Here is a 16,005-nt window from a genome sequence, read left to right as displayed (position 1 = left end):
AAAACTGGTGAAAAATTTAGAATCCAAGTCACATAGCCAGAAATAGTGTTTTTATTCTTATGATCACTCACAGCACGGCTAATTGTGATGGTTTCTCTTCTTCCAGATCCCTCCTCCTCATACTGTTTCATTGTAACATTCAGTGAGAAACTACGGCTGCATCTCCATCTCCCTCCTCCCCTTCTCTGTGTGTCCTATTTACTATTTTACATTAGAGGGAGTTATTGGTGAGGGAAGCAGTTTATGAATATTTAGAAAACCTATAAAAGAAGTAAAAAAATAATTACAGGCATTTACATGCCTCCAAAGTCCAGCAAAACATTTGCTTATTGTTTCTTCTATGGACAATATGGTCGGTTCTGACAAATCACATTAATCTATACTGTACCTACAAAGTCTACAACCGAGGCTCTCCCCTACCTTAGCCTCAATTATAACAGCATCTTATATATTTCCTACTCGCAGATGAGCCCAGAATATCGCTGATCATAGTCCAGCCGTCATCCTCCGTAGAGGAAGGGGGAAATCTGACTCTGATTTGTGAGGCGGATGCTGTGCCCCCTCCGTCCTACAGCTGGCACACTCCCACAACACCGATCCTTTACGAGCAGGACAACCGGACCATACATATTAAAGATGTGAAGAGAGCACACGATGGATTTTATGTCTGCATTGCACAGAACAAACACGGAATCCAGATGCTCAAACAGAAAATCATTGTAAATGAATTGGAGATCAGTAAGTGTTTAGAAATGTCAATCAAATCTGTCCTAAGTGCAGGAATAATACACACAGTGATGTCACAGAAGAGGGATAATACGCAGTGATGTCACAGTACAGGAAAAATACACACAGTGATGTCACAGTACGGTGATAATATACAGTGATGTCACAGAAGAGGGATAATACACGCAGTGTTGCACAGTACAGGGATAATACACACAGTGATGTCACAGTACAGGGAAAATAAACACAGTGATACCACAGAACAGAGATAATACACACAGCGATGTCACAGTACAGGGATAATAAACACAGCGATGTCACAGTACAGGGATAATACACACAGTAATGTCACAGAACTGAGATAATACACACAATGATGTCACAGAACAGGGAAAATAAACACAGTGATGTCACAGTACAGGGATAATACACAGTGATGTCACAGTACAGGGATAATACACAGTGATGTCACAGTACAGGGATAATAAACACAGTGATGTCACAGTACAGGGATAATACATGCAGTGATGTCACAGTACAGAGATAATAAACACAGTGTTGTCACAGTCCAGGGATAATAAACACAGTGATACCACAGAACAGAGATAATACACACAGTAATGTCACAGTACAGGGATAATAAACACAGTGATGTCAGTACAGGGATAATACACAGTGATGTCACAGTACAGGGATAATACACACAATGATGTCACAGTACAGGGATAATAATACACACAGTGATGTCACAGTACAGGGATAATACACACAGTGATGTCACAGTACAGGGATAATACACACAGTGATGTCACAGTACAGGGATAATAAACACAGTGATGTCAGTACAGGGATAATACACAGTGATGTCACAGTACAGGAATAATACACACAGTGATGTCACAGGACTAATGTATGACATGACTTCACTGCACAGTTATAATACAAGAAAGGTCACCATGTTTGCGCTGACATCACAGTACAGAAAAAAAGAAACATACGATGCCACAATTAAAAATGGCAAAAAAGTCATCAACAACTGTGTCTTATGTCCAAGTGGAAACTGACCCAATTAAAAGGGATTGTCCAGCCTTGACACAAAAGTCTGTAGTCACCCTGTGTGACTGCAGAGTTCTGAGTCAGGACAGCACGCGGTGCACACAATGTCAGGAATTCCTAGTATTGCCGGCGAGAGTCACAAGACTGCAAGAATGCGATTAGCATACTTCCAGCCACATTTCAACTAGATGTACTCAGCCTCTTTCAATACAAGTGGACTGAGAGAAGCCGAGCATGTCTAGTCGGCATGTGACTGCATGTATGCAAATCACATACTTGCAGTCACATGACAGTCTCCTCTCACCCGCAGAATCAGAGTATTCTCACAGCATGCGCACCACATGCTATCATGACTCAGAAGTCTGACCTCACGTAGGGTGACTACAGACTTATCAGAAGACCGGACAACCCCTTTAACTATTAGGGAACAAATCAGCTGCTTTGACTGCCCCCTTATGTTACACAGACTTGTTTCAGGTTTCAACCACTATGATAACAGGAAAGATGAGGAGAGCACACAAGGAATGATGCAACTGCAGGATATTAAACATGCAAGAAAAGTCAGGAGTGGGGATTATAGGTCATCCGTGGACTGAAAAGTGAGACCTGGGGGGAGCAAGTAGTGGCAGACATCTATAGTGTATAGTTCTGATGTGCAAACTCTAAAGATGTCGTCATTTCAGTTCCAGAAACCGATGTCCGCAAAGTGAGCAAAGGAAACGGCGCTGAGAAGACGAGAGCGGCGTACTTTGGAGTCTCAGCGGCGCTGACTTATGCAAGTGTCTATTATTTGCTTTAATCCTTTGTGTTATTGGTTGACATACTGAGCGATGTGCGATGTTACATTTCTACAAAACGGAATTAAACATTCCTTTAAAATATTTTGCAAGATTTTCTTTTTTACCTATGAAAAGAATAGTATTGATATAGAGCGCCACGGATCACGCCCGAGACTTGTATAACACTAAGATTGCACTGGAATTTCTAAAAAAAAAAAAAAATTTACTATTTTTTTGTGTTTTTATGAAACAGCGCCACACATGTCTACAGACTTTGTCTAGTACTGCAGCTCGGCCACATTCAAGGAAGCACAATCCATGACTTAGGCCGGGGACACACATGCGAGAAACTCACACGAGTCTCGCATCTCAATACCCGGCACTCGGACTGGAGCGCTCAGCTGCATAGAAATACATGAAGCCGCACGCTCCACTCCCGAGTGCCGGCGGCAGTGCCGGGTATTGAGGCGAGAGATTTGTGCGAGTTTCTCACAAGCGTGACCTCGGCCTTAAAGAGGTGACAATTCCAGTTTTGTGTCAGTACACAATAAGAGAGGCAGATTTATAACAATATAAATTAACTTTATTGATAGAATTAACAAATATGAAATATTTTATTTGCCTTTTTGTTTTCATATTATTACTTTTCTTCTTATTTTATTTGTAAACGTATGTAAAACAGCAGCAAGAGAACACAAATTATGCTTCAAAAATTTACGGGAGACTTCGTCTTCCTAAAACAGAAAGAGAAAGATAATTTTTTACAATAGTGAATTGTAGCGGGGTATATAGAAAACTACTGAGAAGGCGCAACAGTTCTAAATACCCAAAGGGTTCACTTCGGACAACACTTTTTTTTTTTGCTAAAAAGGTCCCCTTCTTACTGCTGTGACCTCTATCAATCAATTTGTGGGGAAACCTGGGACCAAGCATTTAATTACACTGCAGCGCCCCCGCAGGGGAAATATGGCATCGACACGTTGAGTCCTCCCAAGAGGTTTTTGTAGCTGCACTCTGCTCTAGCTTTTTTCTTCATTTCAACTTTACATTGCAGAGATATAAGCAAAGTATTCTGTATTTAAACAGTTAAAAAAAATTACATCTACCTGGGCGTTACTAGAGAGCTTTTACTGGGGACGAGTACTTCTTCCTCTTTCTGGCACTGACCAATCATAAGCAGCCAGTAAAACACTGGTTAAAAAAAACAATGCTCCCCCACAATGGCACGGAAAACCAGCCTGCTCCACCCATTGCAGAGTGGTTACATGTGCTGGAGCACAGCAGATCTGAGTGTGATTAACTGAAAGCTTTCAGCTCTCATCTCCAGCAGTCAGCAGGGTGGGGAGCTGCAGAGTTGGTAGCAATACACTTTCTTTGGCAATGTAAATGTGCATTTGCTTCTGCCATTAAAGCCAATTTGAATTTGAGAGGAGAGTTATCAGAAGTGTTTGTAATGAAACTCAACTTCTTCAGCACCGCTCCTCCCCCCCCACTGACTGCCAGAGAGGAGAGCAGAAAGCTGTTTGTTACGCACACTCAGCCCTGCTGTGCTCTGGAACATGTCATCACTCAGTAAACTGTTTGTCAATGCTATTGTGAGGGCATGATCTTTAATCCCCGGTGTGTTGCCGCCTGTCAGTCAGCATCCAAAAGAAAAAGAAGTACACGCCCCCAGTGAAATCTCGCTGTTAGCACCCACTTTGAAACAATTAACTAGTTAGGTGTCAAATACTTTGATCACTAATTTATCCACAAAGTAGAGGCAAAAGTCTTTTATTGACTAGTTCAACGTAAAGAATGTGTGTGGCTTCTTGAAATATCATGATATATGTTTTCAGACAGCATGTGCAATAGCATAGCGTAGGTTACAAGCTACACTATAGGTTACAGAGGCTGCAAGTTACAGAGGCTGCAAGTTACACTGCAGGTTACAGAGGCTGCAAGTTACACTGTAGGTTAAAGAGGCTGCAAGTTACACTGTAGTTACAGAGGCTGCAAGTTACACTGTAGTTACAGAGGCTGCAAGTTACACTGTAGTTACAGAGGCTGCAAGTTACACTGTAGGTTACAGAAGTTGCAAGTTACACTGCAGGTTACAGAGGCTGCAAGTTACACTGTAGGTTACAGAAGTTGCAAGTTACACTGTAGGTTACAGAGGCTGCAAGTTACACTGCAGGTTACAGAGGCTGCAAGTTACACTGTAGGTTACAGAGGCTGCAAGTTACACTGTAGGTTAAAGAGGCTGCAAGTTACACTGTAGTTACAGAGGCTGCAAGTTACACTGTAGGTTACAGAAGTTGCAAGTTACACTGCAGGTTACAGAGGCTGCAAGTTACACTGTAGTTACAGAGGCTGCAAGTTACACTGTAGTTACAGAGGCTGCAAGTTACACTGCAGGTTACAGAGGCTGCAAGTTACACTGTAGGTTACAGAAGTTGCAAGTTACACTGCAGGTTACAGAGGCTGCAAGTTACACTGTAGTTACAGAGGCTGCAAGTTACACTGCAGGTTACAGAGGCTGCAAGTTACATTGCAGGTTACAGAGGCTGCAAGTTACACTGTAGGTTAAAGAGGCTGCAAGTTACACTTCCCCTCGATAAAGCTAGTGGTGTAGCGAAACGCGCGTCGGGGTTCCTGGGTAGCCGCTGCTGTGTCGTGACCGCTCTTCTCTCCCCTTCTCTATGATTAATTCATCATTGTTTCCCAGGGTTTTGTGACGTTATAGCGATATTGCTAGCAATATCGCTATGTGTGATACTTACCTCCGACCGGCTCCCCCGCTGTCCATCGCTGATCGCGCGAGATTGGGCGGCTCCATTTCTCGTCGTCAGCTTCCTGCTGGGGCTTCCTGCTGTGACGACGAGCGGCGTGTGGAGGCGGGCGGGAGGACGTCAGGATCGCTGTGTGTGAAAGGTGAGTATCGTGCGCTGCGTCGCTGCTGCATCGCTGTGAGATCTTTCTGTATGAAAGCTCACTAGCGATCATTTAGCGATGCACCAGCAATCCTGACCGGGTCGTATCGCTGGTGCATCGCTAAATGTAAAAGGGCCTTAACATTGTTCTCATCATGGGATATCTATGATTCATTAGAGGGGTTTGTTTTTGGTATTACTTCACAGCATTGTGCTACACTGTAGGTTACACAGGCTGCAAGTTACACTGTAGGTTACAGAGGCTGCAAGTTACACTGTAGGTTACAGAGGTTGCGTGTTACACTGTAGTTACAGAGGCTGCAAGTTACACTGTAGTTACAGAGGTTGGATGATACACTGCCGGTTACAGAGGCTGCAAGTTACACTGTAGGTTACAGAGGCTGCAAGTTACACTGTAGGTTACAGAGGTTGGATGATACACTGCCGGTTACAGAGGCTGCAAGTTACACTGTAGGTTACAGAGGCTGCAAGTTACACTGTAGGTTACAGAGGTTGGATGATACACTGCCGGTTACAGAGGCTGCAAGTTACACTGTAGGTTACAGAGGCTGCAAGTTACACTGTAGGTTACAGAGGTTGGATGATACACTGCCGGTTACAGAGGCTGCAAGTTACACTGTAGGTTACAGAGGCTGCAAGTTACACTGTAGTTACAGAGGTTGGATGATACACTGCCGGTTACAGAGGCTGCAAGTTACACTGTAGGTTACAGAGGCTGCATGTTACACTGTAGGTTACAGAGGTTGGATGATACACTGCCGGTTACAGAGGCTGCAAGTTACACTGTAGGTTACAGAGGCTGCATGTTACACTGTAGGTTACAGAGGTTGCATGTTACACTGTAGGTTACAGAGGTTGCGTGTTACACTGTAGTTACAGAGGCTGCAAGTTACACTGTAGGTTACAGAGGTTGGATGTTACACTGTAGTTACAGAGGTTGCTCTCCTAATAGGGTTACTATTCCCAGAGTGACAACCCAGAACTGAACGCCATTGTGACTACCTTCTCAGTATAGACAGCTATAGGCTCATAGTTGGCCTTCTGAAGTATTGTTATACAGGACACTGTCCCTTTATGCTGCACTGGCACTATAGCCGGTTGACTTTGAGTTGCTATTACTCAATGTATAGGGTACAGTGTGGGCTTAGGAAGACAAAACATGAAGGTACCTTATTCTATACGAATATGCCGCCACATCCACAGTATTTGGAGCAGGATTTCCCATCTCTTTTTGGGATATTCCAACATCGGCCACATTTCAGACCATATTTTTTGTACCTAAAAGATTATAGAAGCAACACTTATGTCCGATATATAACAGGTGTACATATTATAATCGTTTAGATGTATCCCACCAAAGACATCATCTGCAAGGAGTCTGTATGTTCTCCCCGTGCCCATAGCCTATGACGTGCATAGGTCATAACTCCATTTATGACAATGACAAATAAAAAAACATCCCTGAGATATAACTACAAGTTAAGATATATAAAAAAAAATGACAGAAAAACTTAAAAAAAAAAAAAAATGACAATTTCGACTTTTAAGGTGTTAGATGACTGCACATCCCAGGTCGGAGGTAGAAAGTTCCTGGAAGCAAGCCATACAATGGAGCGACAGGCTATGCTGGATCTTATCATAGATTAGGATATGACATACAGTATGCGCTGATGAAAACCCACCAATGCTAAGAATGCAGCTGCTCAGTGGGGGTAACGGTGCCCGCTGTACAGCACTTTCCCATGTAGGCAACGTCCGTGAACTTATCTATTTTCATATATTTGGAAATGGAAAAAAAAAAATCTGAGAAACCCTGAACTGGGCTCTTGACGACCAGAAACACACAGCGCAGTTACTAAAACAATGTTTTACAGAAGAATCCAGATTTCAGTACAAGGCAGGAATGAGATCACAGCGCGGATTTCACTCTGTGAAGATGCCAAGAATTTCATGAAAGCGAAGAGTGCAGCAGCTGAAGCCGCTTTGCATGAGAATTATTCTTTAATAAAACTACAACTCCCAGCATGCCCTGATGCCTTTCACATACTTAAAGTATTTCACTGCTCATTTTAGACAAAAAAAGGCAACAAATGAATTCAGCCCTTAAAAAATAAATACATATACGATCACCCAATAATTTGCAAAATGTAAGGGGCGAAAGGGTGAATGCATGTGCAAATGTGATAGCTGGCCTAGGCTGCCCCCACACTGGAGAAGACAAGGGGTAATAGCCGGATATGGGGCATAGTCACCCAGCAGGAACTTACAGAGAAGGTTCCCAAGTTCCCCAAAGACTCGCACTTGCATGGCAGGTACTCCTCAATAAGGCACAGGAGCACTGAGACTCACAGAGAGGGACAATATCTAAAGTCTACAGATGAGTGAATCCAATTTGTTACTAATTTCCCCAAAAAAGGTCAGATTTACCACCAGAATCCAAATTTTTAGGGACTCAATTGTTTGTTTTTTAATATCCCCATACGGTTCCAGATATTTGGGCTTTTTTTTTTATCTAGTTTTAGTTTTTATAGTCTTTACAAAAGGGGCATGGCTTACAGAGTAATTATGCAAAGCAGTTCTAAAGACACGCCCCAGAGGATCCTGTGAGCTCCACCCCTTTCTAAAGGACAGTAAAAACTAGCACTAAGGACCTGTATGGAGCATTTAAAAATACAAAAAAACAGAATACTCAGGGGAGCAACAGGAATAAAATAAGAGTATAAATTGGTCACTTTTTGTGAGAGGTCGTTTTTACAGAATTATGTTGAGAACATTAATCACTGTAATTGATTATGTGGGTAAAAGTGATGATTTCCCCTTTAAAAGTGACCAGTTTATGCACTTATTTTATTCCCACTTCTCCCCACGATATTTTGCTTTTCATATCCTCTATATGGTACCTAATATAAGGGCCTTTATAATTGGGGTTAGCTTTTACATAAAGGGGTCTAGCTCACATGATCCTCAGGGGCGTGTCTTTAGACTGTTCTCTATTATTACCTTTTTAAACCACACCTCTTTTGTAAAGTGAATAAAAGCTGGCCCGCATCTCTGGTATCGTGTGCAAAAATAAAAAAAAATTAAAAAAATAAATAAATTTCAGGGGAGCAATGGGAATAAAATAAGAACATAAACTGCCCACTTTTGACCTAGTGACAGATCCCGCTTTAAAAGGGGAAATAATCACTTTCACCCTCATAATGAAAGACAGTGATAAAATTTCTCAACATATTTACACAAAACATGCAGCAAAATTATTTCACGATATTAACCAATGTTCATTTTTGCTACTGATATACAAGGGATGAAGCAACATCTGCACCTTACAAGAAGACCCTTAACCGCAGCATACAGTAATGGTAATGAGATCGTTTCTTTTTAGAGATCACTACTACGCAAGAAAAAGGAGAAAATTTAATGAAAAAATATTTTGGGCTGCAAAGTCATTTCCAGAACTAGCTTTGAGATCTCAATAAGAAAAAAAAGACTTGGAACAGTTCAGATCTTCCAAGGAGCGGTCAAGCTGCTAAAAATACGCCATGGGTGCAGTAATAACTCATCCAGAATGTCACTAAACATCCAAAAACTGCAGGCGGCAGATAAGGATGGAGCTCACGACCCCATGATAAGGGAGCAGGAGTCACACGAGAGGGATCAGAAGGAGCAAGCCACGGACACTCAAGAGTAACGTCAATGCCGACATTTCATCAAAAATCACAAACACCTGAATGATCGCCGGGACATATTGGAAGGATGACAAGTCTAAATAGAAAATAAAAGCATCATACCCACACGCAGACCTGGTAGCAGTTTGGTGTGGGCAGTTGGGAAACTGTATAGTGGATATATGCCACCACCACAAGGGGCGCTCACTGCATACTGAATTATTCACCTCCTATTGAGTTTCACCCATCAGTTCTTCTGACATTGTAGTTTCAACCCCTTCACTCGATTTTTAAACACGAGCAAAATTTTTTCGGCCCAAGTACAATCTGACAAAACATCAGATCGCACTTGGGCCAATGTTTTTCTATGGGGCTGTGGCACATGTCCAATTTATTTTTTTACTTTTTTCAAGCTTTTGTTTTTTTTCTGCCTTGCTTTCAGGAGCCAGATTTTTTTTCTGTCAGCAAAGCCATATAACGCCTTGTTCTTTTAGGATGAATTGTAGTTTTGATTGACACCATACACTTTCCCACATAATAACTTTTTTTGTTTCACATACTGCCCCACTTGGAATATCATCCCATTTTTCAAACACGAATTTGCAATTCTTTTTTTAGTGCAGAACCCACATCTGTCAAATACTCAAGTTAAATCCTATCTACTGTACATGTCATAAATGTCCCAGATGGAAACACCTCTGAAACCATGATTACCCTAGAATCTGTTTCTCACCTACCCTGGACCCAACTCTGAGAACTTATTCTTCCTACTTCCACTGGTTCTCACTATTCCTCAGTACTTCAGGCTGCAACTGCAACCTGATGCACACCTTTGACATCATGCTCTGAGGCCTTATAGCTAGAGATGAGTGAACCTGTGGAAGTTCGGGTTCGGAAGATTCAAACTTGAGTCCAAAGTTTGGTTCGGGTATCCAAACTTGAACCTGCTCTCAAACCCCATATAAGTCAATGGGGACCCGAACTTTGGTGCTGTAAAATGGTGGTAGTACAGACTACTGGGTTACAAAAGGAAGCAAAATTGGGGTAAAAGCAGGACAACTGCCCTGCAAACAAATGTGGATACGAAAATGACTTAAAATAACATAGAATAAAAAATCTTGAACCAGAAGACAGAGGTCCAAGTGGAGGAGTGCTTTGCGTGTGTATTTTACTGTACTACATGGGACTCCTCCTATTTTTTATAACCAGCCAATGGAAAGCAGACAGCTGTGAGCTGGTCTTATTATGTTGGGAAAAGACCAATATCCCCTAGGGGCTGATATTAATAGTCTGGGAAGGGCCATGGATATATCAACCCCCAGCTTTCTGATTTACCTTTTACTGGTTATTAAAAATAGAGGGACCCTAAAAAAAATGAAGCGAGGTCCCCTCTATTTTTAATAACCACCTAAGGCAAAGCAGAAAGCTGGGGGCTGATGTTACTAGGCTGGGAAGGGCCATGGATACATAAGCGCCCAGCTTTTTCCTTTGCCTTTTCTGTTTTTTAAAAATATGGTGACCCTAAATAAATGAAGTGGGGTCACCTATATTTTTAATAACCAGCTAAGGCAAAGCAGACAGCTGGAGGCTAATATTAATAGACTGGGAAGAGCAATGGATATTGGTCCCTTCCCAGCCTAATAAGACCAGCCCTCAGCTGCAACAGAAATGCCGCATCCATTAGATAAACCAAATTTTGCACTTAGCCTTGGCTCATTCAGATTCACCTGGTGCAATGGCAATTGGGATAATGCTTTTGCGGTTGATGTCAAATGTGCAATGGTCGCTGACATCATCACAGTGCCCTCGTGAGAACCAGGTTTGCTGATCCCTACTTATAGGCCATCTCAGATACTGTGCTACCGCTTGGGTATCCAGGTCATCAGCATCCGTGCTGCTACCAAGGCCGGCTGCTCCAATGCTCTGCTTAGAACCAACTGGCAAACTCAGCTCTGCTACATCACTGTGTAACTCTGTTACACTACACCACTGGCTAATTCTGCCTTATAGAAAACCCAGCTCTGCTACATCACTGGGGAACTCTGCTACACTGCTAGCCTGTTTTTCTATATCACTGGGTAACTCTTCTACACTGCTGTCCAGTTCTGCCTTGTCACAAACCAAGCTTTGCTGTATCACTGGGTAACTCTGCTACACCATTGGCCAGTTCCGCTACACCGCTGGCCAGTTCTGCGTTGTGACAAGCCCAGTTCTGCTACATTAGTGGGTAACTCTGCAACACCCCTAGCCTGTTCTGCCTTGTGACAAACCAAGCTTTGCTGTATCACTGGGTAACTGCTACACCATTGGCCAGTTCCGCTACATCACCCAGTAACTATGCTACACCGCTGGCCAGTTCTGCCTTGTGACAAGCCCAGCTCTGCTACTTTGCTGTAGCATAACTCTGCTATACAGCTGGTGATATACCACTACAGAGCTGAATCAGTTCACACCGGTTCTGCTTTATGGAGCAGCAGAGGAGAGCGGTGTCCTAGGATTTAGGAACACAGCAGGGCATGGAATACATAAAGAAGAGACTCCCATCCTACGTCAGGCATTTGTTTTGCAGATGTTTTCCAACATTTCAGTTAATTCAGTGGAAAAATTTAGTTGCATATGTGCTAAATGGGAATTCCCGTGCACGCCGAGGAATGTGGGAAGATTTCCAGTGCCGGGTGGAAACACTGTGTGGGTAGGAGCGGCATGAGAAATGATGGCTGTAGACAGATCTCTGTAGATGCATCAACAAGTCATAAATACAAGAAAGGCGATGGGCGAGGTGATCCATACAGAGCCAAAAAACCTCTCCTCTCTACATGAAATGCAACAACAATCTCATTTAGAACAGAAGCGGTTTATATACCGACACCTAGGGAAATATGATCATCAACCCGACCAAGAAAAGACGCATCGCCTCCCACTGATACAATTACTTTTATAGAAATCGAATAAATTAAAAAAACTAATAAGAAAAAAACTGCAGAGAACGAAATGCAGGTGGAGTTACAGCCTTACTAGCTCCTCAAATAGTAATGCACTATATGGCTCTGTCTGAGCACTGTATGGCTCCGTCTGGCCACTGTATGGCTCCGTCTGGCCACTGTATGGCTCCGTCTGGCCACTGTATGGCTCCGTCTGGCCACTGTATGGCTCTGTTAGCAACTCTTGCCTCTATGTTGCCATGTTGTGGCTCCTTTTATTGCTCAGTAGGGTAAATACAGTGCCTTGGGGGAGTATTCGGCCCCCCTGGAACTTTTCAACCATTTCCCACATATCATGCTTCAAGCATAAAGATACCAAATGTAAATTTTTGGTGAAGAATCAACAACAAGTGGGACACAATTGTGAAGTTGAACGGAATTTATTGGTTATTTTACATTTTTGTGGAAATTCAAAAACTGAAAAGTGGGGCGTGCAATATTATTCGGCCCCTTTATCTTAATACTTTGTTGCGCCACCTTTTGCTGTGATTACAGCTGCAAGTCGCTTGGGGTATGTCTCTATCAGTTTTGTACATTGAGAGACTGAATTTCTTGCCCATTCTTCCTTGGCAAACAGCTCGAGCTCAGTGAGGTTTGATGGAGATCGTTTGTGAACAGCAGCTTTCTTTTCAAATAATTTTATTGGTTTTCGGTAATTAAACAGGGAATGGGAAGGAAGGTAGGAAGGGAGGAAAGGGAATGGGAAGTAAAGAACCTTGTACAGGTACGGAAAAAATTTAAAACTAAAGAACCCACAAATAGGCATTAAATAGCATATAGCAAATAACATAAAAGGAAAAGAAAATCGCCAATCCTTATTATGGGGTAACATTCTTGGAAGGAGATACAACATCCCGGTACTACAACGGCCATGTTTAGGCCTCAAAATATAATACCTCTTAATAGGTCTATTTGATATGGAATTTGTTGTTTCAAGTCTTCCATTTTTTTGTATATTTGTGGATGTGATTGTTGTTAATCGCAAATTTGAGTTCTAAATCACTATGTTGGCCTATCTTATCAAGTATGTCCGAAAACTTAGGAACCTCGACTTTCTTCCACCATTGTGCTAACATGGTCTTAGTCACTAAGAGGATGTGTATGATAATGTATCTTACCGAATCATCAAACTGTTCCATGTCTAATGAAAGAAGTGCTCTTTCAGGCGTAATTGTGAAGTCCTTAGCAATGAGGTTAATGTGCCGTGTGACCTGGAACCAGAGGTTTTTGATCTTTGAACAACCAAATAAAGCAAAGCCAATATCAGTCCGAAATGGCAAATATTTCCCATCAAATTTTACAATATAAAGCAGCAAATGAGATAAAATATAACTTTTAATATACCAATTAAAACAATACCAAAAATAATGTCACCCACAAGTGAATTTGTTAAAATGCAAAATGAATGGGTGATCCTCAGAGGATATTTGAAAACACCCAAAAGCATAGCATTAGGGATATAGAATGTAGCTGAAAAAACAGACAACAACCTATATGATGGATACAGCATGAAAAATAGCACAGTACTATAACCAATCGCACATGTATACACATGTATAATGCTTGAGACCAGACCAAGGGTTCATAGCCCCAAATAACGAGATTTCAAAAATAGGAACGAGATTTCAAAAAAAGGAACAATCTCACCAGTTAATGCAGACGGTCAGGAGTCATCAGGGATACTCTGTATACCTACAGGAAGGTAGCGACGGGAAGGCAATACCCTGTCAATTCCCCTACATGCTAACCATTAAACTGATCCCCAGACTCCTGCCCTTACAAGGGCAGTCCACAACTAGCCCTATATTGCACATGCCCTGCACTTTCCCTATAAGGAGCGTCCCAACGCGTTTCATCCAAGTAACTCTTCAGGGGACTAACTTGTTCAAAGTGCCATAGTGCTATAGCTAAGAGAAATACATCCTCCCGCTCTCTATACTATCTGCTGACAGCAGATAGTATAGAGAGCGGGAGGATGTATTTCTCTTAGCTATAGCACTATGGCACTTTGAACAAGTTAGTCCCCTGAAGAGTTACTTGGATGAAACGCGTTGGGACGCTCCTTATAGGGAAAGTGCAGGGCATGTGCAATATAGGGCTAGTTGTGGACTGCCCTTGTAAGGGCAGGAGTCTGGGGATCAGTTTAATGGTTAGCATGTAGGGGAATTGACAGGGTATTGCCTTCCCGTCGCTACCTTCCTGTAGGTATACAGAGTATCCCTGATGACTCCTGACCGTCTGCATTAACTGGTGAGATTGTTCCTTTTTTTGAAATCTCGTTCCTATTTTTGAAATCTTGTTATTTGGGGCTATGAACCCTTGGTCTGGTCTCAAGCATTATACATGTGTATACATGTGCGATTGGTTATAGTACTGTGCTATTTTTCATGCTGTATCCATCATATAGGTTGTTGTCTGTTTTTTCAGCTACATTCTATATCCCTAATGCTATGCTTTTGGGTGTTTTCAAATATCCTCTGAGGATCACCCATTCATTTTGCATTTTAACAAATTCACTTGTGGGTGACATTATTTTTGGTATTGTTTTAATTGGTATATTAAAAGTTATATTTTATCTCATTTGCTGCTTTATATCTTTGAACAACCCCAAAATATATGGTAGAGGTTCCCTTGATGTGAACAGCAGTTTTCAGCTCTTTCCACAGATTCTCAATGGGATTCAGGTCTGGACTGTGACTTGACCATTCTAATACCTGAATACGTTTATTTGTGAACCATTCCATTGTAGATTTTGCTTTATGTTTAGGATTATTGTCTTGTTGGAACATAAATCTCCGTCCCAATCTCAGGACTTTTGCAGTGTTCTGTCCCCACATGAGGCGAATGGAGGTGTAGTTGATTGGGGCTGGGAAAGATTCCTACCTTCCATTTCCTCAATGCAGAGCAGACAGGACCATTGGTGCTGTTTTGCTGTTCATGCGTCCGGAGAGATGATACAAACCAGATATTGTGAAGTCCAGACTTGTTTATTGGAAATCTGGACATACAGCGTATGATTGGTAATGCAGTACTTCTCCAGAAATGCAGGTGTAACGACCAAAGTGGTACAGCAATGTGTGTGCAGCAAGGTGTGCAGCAAGTTGGTAGCAAGATGATTCAGCAAATTGAGAAAATTGTGGTAAAAAAACTGATGCCTTTCACAGCCTGGTAAGCGTGTCTCTCCCAGGAGAAAATGAAACTAATAATGGCCACCGGCAGGAAGAGAAGGAATGACCTGACCTGGAAGTGGAAGGCATGTGCTAGAATTAATTAGCTGCAGTCTGCTATACAGAAAAAGGACAGCAGGTGGCAGCAGACCAAATGCAACTGAACACAAAGAATGGTAACATAAATCAATCTATATAAGCATATAATCATAACTTTAGATGGAACAGCACATGCAGACTCCAACAGGTTTTCTTCAAGAATGGTCCTGTATTTGGCTCCATCCATCTTCCCATCAATTTTAACCATCTTCCCTGTCCCTGCTGAAGAAAAGCAGGCCCAAACCATGATGCTGCCACCACCATGTTTGACAGTGGGGATGGTGTGTTCAGGGTGATGAGCTGTGTTGCCCTTACGCCAAACATATCGTTTGGCATTGTTGCCAAACAGTTTGATTTTGGTTTCATCTGACCAGAGCACCTTCTTCCACATGTTTGGTGTGTCTCCCAGGTGGCTTGTTGCAAACTTTAAATGACACTTTTTATGGATATCTTTGAGAAATGGCTTTCTTCTTGCCACTCTTCAATAAAGGCCAGATTTGTGCAGTGTACGACTGATTGTTGTTCTATGGACTGACTGCCCCACCTCAGCTGTAGATCTCTGCAGTTCATCCAGAGTGATCATGGGCCTCTTGGCTGCA

At 42.2% G+C, this 16,005-nt stretch overlaps 2 protein-coding genes across 3 annotated transcripts in view; one reads left to right on the top strand and one right to left on the bottom strand.

The window, feature by feature from the left end:
* LOC141101490 (limbic system-associated membrane protein-like) overlaps nucleotides 1-2,663 on the top strand; it is a 28,641-nt gene extending 25,978 nt beyond the window's left edge. The window contains exons 4-5 of the mRNA XM_073590615.1: nucleotides 466-738; nucleotides 2,466-2,663. Coding sequence (XP_073446716.1) covers nucleotides 466-738; nucleotides 2,466-2,581 — 389 coding nt within the window. The 3' untranslated portion in view covers nucleotides 2,582-2,663. The remainder of the gene's footprint in view (nucleotides 1-465; nucleotides 739-2,465) is intronic.
* A 459-nt stretch (nucleotides 2,664-3,122) lies between these two features.
* The window catches only part of ZGLP1 (zinc finger GATA like protein 1), a 41,327-nt gene continuing 28,444 nt past the window's right edge, over nucleotides 3,123-16,005 (bottom strand). For both annotated transcript variants that reach the window (XM_073590613.1, XM_073590614.1), the window contains exons 5-6: nucleotides 6,664-6,772; nucleotides 3,123-3,295 (exon numbers count right to left, since the gene is read on the bottom strand). In XM_073590613.1, the coding sequence (XP_073446714.1) occupies nucleotides 6,670-6,772 (103 nt within the window). In that variant the 3' untranslated portion in view covers nucleotides 3,123-3,295; nucleotides 6,664-6,669. The remainder of the gene's footprint in view (nucleotides 3,296-6,663; nucleotides 6,773-16,005) is intronic.

The sequence above is a fragment of the Dendrobates tinctorius genome, unplaced genomic scaffold (genome assembly GCF_039654945.1).
Source record: "Dendrobates tinctorius isolate UK_male_01 unplaced genomic scaffold, ASM3965494v1 ptg000118l, whole genome shotgun sequence".
In the NCBI taxonomy this organism is placed as follows: Eukaryota; Metazoa; Chordata; class Amphibia; order Anura; family Dendrobatidae; genus Dendrobates; species Dendrobates tinctorius.
This window is presented reverse-complemented; position numbering and strand designations above follow the sequence as displayed.